The sequence below is a fragment of the Rutidosis leptorrhynchoides genome, chromosome 3, assembly GCF_046630445.1.
Source record: "Rutidosis leptorrhynchoides isolate AG116_Rl617_1_P2 chromosome 3, CSIRO_AGI_Rlap_v1, whole genome shotgun sequence".
Classification (NCBI taxonomy): domain Eukaryota; kingdom Viridiplantae; phylum Streptophyta; class Magnoliopsida; order Asterales; family Asteraceae; genus Rutidosis; species Rutidosis leptorrhynchoides.
The window spans coordinates 396,810,687-396,815,304 of record NC_092335.1 but is presented as its reverse complement, the minus strand read 5'-3'; the positions used below and the strand labels follow the sequence as shown (position 1 = coordinate 396,815,304).

Sequence of the window (4,618 nt, the reverse complement as noted above, 5' to 3'; positions counted from 1 at the left end):
CTTTACACTCAGAGGTTTCAGATATTTAGAAACTAAAACAGTTTTCTTTATGATGTGATACAGATAACGCGAAGGAATAAATGATTTCAGATAAGAATGGTTATGAAAATATCTTCAGAAATAGGAAGGAATAAATGTTTTTTGAACGATGTCCATTTTGCGTATAGTTAGTCGCGTTGTGTTCGTAAAATTATTTCGAGTTAAATGGTGGTCTCGGAAAAATTTAACTCGTACCGAGCGAGAACATAGGGCCCGTTATCTAGTGTTTTTTTAACGATGTCCGTTTCGTGCGTAGTTAGTCCCGTTGTGTTCATTAGATTTTTTTCGAGTTGAACGGTGGTCTCGGAGAAATTTAACTTGCACCGAGCGAGAAGATAGGAACCGTTAAAAATTCGGGTGGAATTAGTTTCTTTTATTTTAATAAAATCACATGTTTACATTTTCTACCCCTGAGAAAATGTAAACTTGAGGGGTCGTTGTATAAATTGAGCCGTAATTGAAGGGCCTTGTGTAGTGTGAACGCAAATTCAAAACGACAATTCGATATAACTGAAACGACGAAGTTTGGCATGTATTTTAGTATATAGAGTAAAATAAAATAAAATAATAATAATATAATAATATATAATATATAATATAATAATAATATAATATATAATAATGGCATATATCGGGCTAAAAATATATACATATTTAAGTCACCTTTCAATACATTATCACATATCTCTTATAATTGCACCACATATATTTAACAAGGGAAATTCGCCCAAATACACTTTTTTTTTTAAAGTTTTATTCTAAAATACACTTTTTGGAAGAAAAAAAATTGTCTATTTATACCATTAGGTCGACCACCCTTTGAGTCGACTACCCATTGACCTGGTCGACCACTATAGTTTTCAAGGTGGTCAACCAACATTCTTTGTAGGAGATGGTCGACTACTTCAAAAAACTCGGTCGACCATATTTGCATTGTAGTCGATCAACATGTAGGTCGACTAAGCATAAAAGCACTCTTTTATTGGATAAGATATATTAGATAACATACCTAACTTATTATTAAACCACAAAGACTTAAACACACGAAACAGAAAATATGCAAACACACATACCTATCATCCATGACAGTTAAACACATTTAAAACTTAAAAAAAGAAGCTAATCATCACTCAAATTGTAAGTCGAGTCAAATTGTGTTGAACATGAGTCTTCACGTTTTCCCTTCCCCTTCCCCTTTACCATCCCCTTCGACTTTGCCTTCGTTTTTGACTTACACTTGGACTTTTGTATACCTTCAGATAGATCATAATCTGCGGTGTAAGTTGATCTAGTGTGTCCTGGTTCCAAGCAACGACTGCATTTTATTTTATATTTGAAATTGGCTTTGTCTTCTCCTTGGGACGGTATACGAGCAGTACTCTTCGGTCTACTTGATTGTCGTTTTGTAACCAATGGCGGTCGAACAGTTTGTAGGTGTCCTGGATCTATCCATTTAAAAATATGATCTAGCGGGTTAATGTATTCCATGTATGCAGACTTGTACGTTTCAATGTGGAAATACTTCTGAACGTGTGTAGTAACGTCACGTAAGATAAAATACCTTGCTACTTCCATTACATGTCCACAAGGTAGACCGGAAAACTGCCATTGTTTACATGTGCAAGTTTTATCTTGTAGATTGACTTTACCGCCTTTTTTCATATCCATTACCTCAAACTTAACTTGTGATATCGGTTTGACAGTCCAAGTAAGAGACTTATGATTTCTTTTACCCAGCTTACGCTCTGCATATGGTGTGACAGGTGTTGTTAAACCATCAGCAGTGTTTCGATGTTCCCAAAACCATTGTTGAACTGAAGCTCTAAAGAATTCAAGAAGCATTGTAACAGGGAGTTTCCTCACATGAATTGACAGCGCGTTCATGGACTCTGCACTATTAGTAGTCAGGTAAGCATACCGAACACAATCTGCATGATGTCTAGACCATCTGTTGAGGCCAACAGTTGTGAGTGTACGTGTACTGTCTAGAATACGTCGTGATAGTATACCATAGTGGTGATCAAAATCAGATTTTCTATACGCTTTGCACATTTTTCAGTAGTGCCACTCGTAACTTTTAACCCTTTTAGACACACTTTTGAGGTTTCCCAACAAATGTCTAGCACATAGTGCATGAAATACTTCTGAAAATATAATTGATATGCCAACAACTATTGCAGGTGCCCTGTCAGATATAATGGTAAGATTATCAATACAACACCCCGAAGACTGTAGAGAGTCTCTTAGATTACCAAAAAATCATGTCCAATGATCGGTGGTCTCTCCTGCTCCAATACCGTAGGCTAATGGAAGGATTCCATTGTTAGCATCCATAGCAACATCAATCAAGTTAGTCCCCAAGTAACGACTTTTTAAATGAGCCCCTGATAATGCCAAAAATGAACACATATTTTATAGCATTATTCCCCAAGAAAGACAAGGTTTTAGTTGATATTGTTCCATTTTCAAGTAATATTCGTTTATATTAAATAAGTGCGAAGACAAAAGGCGAAAACGACGAATTGAAGACACAAAGGTCCAAAAAGCTCAAAAGTACAACATACAATTAAAAAGGTTCAAATTATTGATGAGGAACGTCTAAAAATGACAAGAGTACAAGTTACAAAACGCAAAGTACACGATATAAAATTGTACGAAAGGACGTTCGAAAATCCGGAACCGGGACATGAGTCAACTCTCAACGCTCGACGCAACGGTGTAAAAATTACGAGTCAACTATGCACAAGAATAAAATATAATATTTAAATAATTCATAATAAGAATAATATTAAATAATAAAAAGTTGTTAATTGAGCATAGTTCAGGGGTCGTAAATGAAAATTCAATTTCATATTTTGCCTATAAAAGGCGATGATTTACGTTCAATTAAGGATACCTTTTTCTATCATATTTCTATCTATATATCGATCCATCTATCTATTATCAATATCAATTATCAATATCTATATTCTATATCTCTATCATAATGTTAACTTAATAAGATATAACAATAATCTTAATTTTAATTTTAAATTATGATTTATGATAGAGATCGTTTGAGTGTGTAAGTCGAAATTCTGTCCGTGTAACGCTACGCTATTTTTAATCATTGTAAGTTATGTTCAACCTTTTTACATTAATGTCTCGTAGCTAAGTTATTATTATGCTTATTTAATCCGAAGTAATCATGATGTTGGGCTAATTACTAAAATTGGGTAATTGGGCTTTGTACCATAATTGGGGTTTGGACAAAAGAACGACACTTGTGGAAATTAGACTATGGGCTATTAATGGGCTTTATATTTGTTTAACTAAATGATAGTTTGTTAATGTTAATATAAAGATTTACAATTGGGCGTCCCTATAAATTACCATATACACTCAATCGGACACGATGGGCGGGGTATTTATATGTACGAATAATCGTTCATTTAACCGGACACGGGAATGGATTAATAGCCACTAGAATAATTAAAACAGGGGTGAAATTATGTACAAAGGACACTTGGTATAATTGATAACAAAATATTAAAACCTTGGGTTACACTCAGTCGACAACCTGGTGTAATTATTAAACAAAGTATTAAAATCTTGTTACAGTTTAAATCCCCAATTAGTTGGAATATTTAACTTCGGGTATAATTAAAATTTGACGAGGACACTCGCACTTTATATTTATGACTGATGGACTGTTATGGACAAAAACCAGACGGACATATTAAATAATCCAGGACAAAGGACAATTAACCCATGGGCATAAAACTAAAATCAACACGTCAAACATCATGATTACGGAAGTTTAAATAAGCATAATTCTTTTATTTCATATTTAATTTCTTTTATTTTATATTTAATTGCACTTCTAATTATCCCATTTTTATTGTCATTTTATTTAATTGCACTTTTAATTATCGTACTCTTTAATTATCGCAAGTTTAAATTATCGCACTTTTATTATTCGCAATTTCATTATCGTTATTTACTTTACGCTTTAATTTAAGTCTTGTATTTATTTTTTTAATATTTTACATTTGGTTTTAACTGCGACTAAAGTTTTAAAATCGACAAACCGGTCATTAAACGGTAAAAAACCCCCTTTATAATAATAATATTACTTATATATATTTGTATTTTTATAAAAGTAAACTAATATAGCGTTAAGCTTTGTTTAAAGATTTCCCTGCGGAACGAACCGGACTTACTAAAAACTACACTACTTTACGATTAGGTACACTGCCTATAAGTGTTGTAGCAAGGTTTAAGTATATCCATTCTCTAAATAAATAAATATCTTGTGTAAAATTGTATCGTATTTAATAGTATTTCCTTGTAAAATTTAATAGTATTTTATACCACTCCGCTACCACATCAAGTTTTTGGCGCCGCTGCCGGAGATCGCCGAAGCGAAACGCTATATAAAAAAAGGAATCTAGACAACTAGTTACCTTATTTTAAGATATATTTTGAAAAAAAAAATTAATAAGTAAAATTATAGCATCAAGTATAGTTAATTATAAGTAAAATCACGTGTCCGAGTGGATATACTCAAGAATTATACTTGATGTCGTGTCCGAAATAG

General features: G+C 32.8%; 1 protein-coding gene across 1 annotated transcript; it reads right to left on the bottom strand.

Moving 5' to 3' along the window:
- Positions 1 to 1,158: 1,158 nt before the first annotated feature.
- On the bottom strand, positions 1,159 to 2,091 carry LOC139901361 (uncharacterized). Its single transcript, XM_071884083.1, has one exon. The coding sequence runs from the start codon at positions 2,089 to 2,091 to the stop codon at positions 1,159 to 1,161; it is 933 nt and encodes a 310-aa protein (XP_071740184.1).
- Positions 2,092 to 4,618: the final 2,527 nt, after the last annotated feature.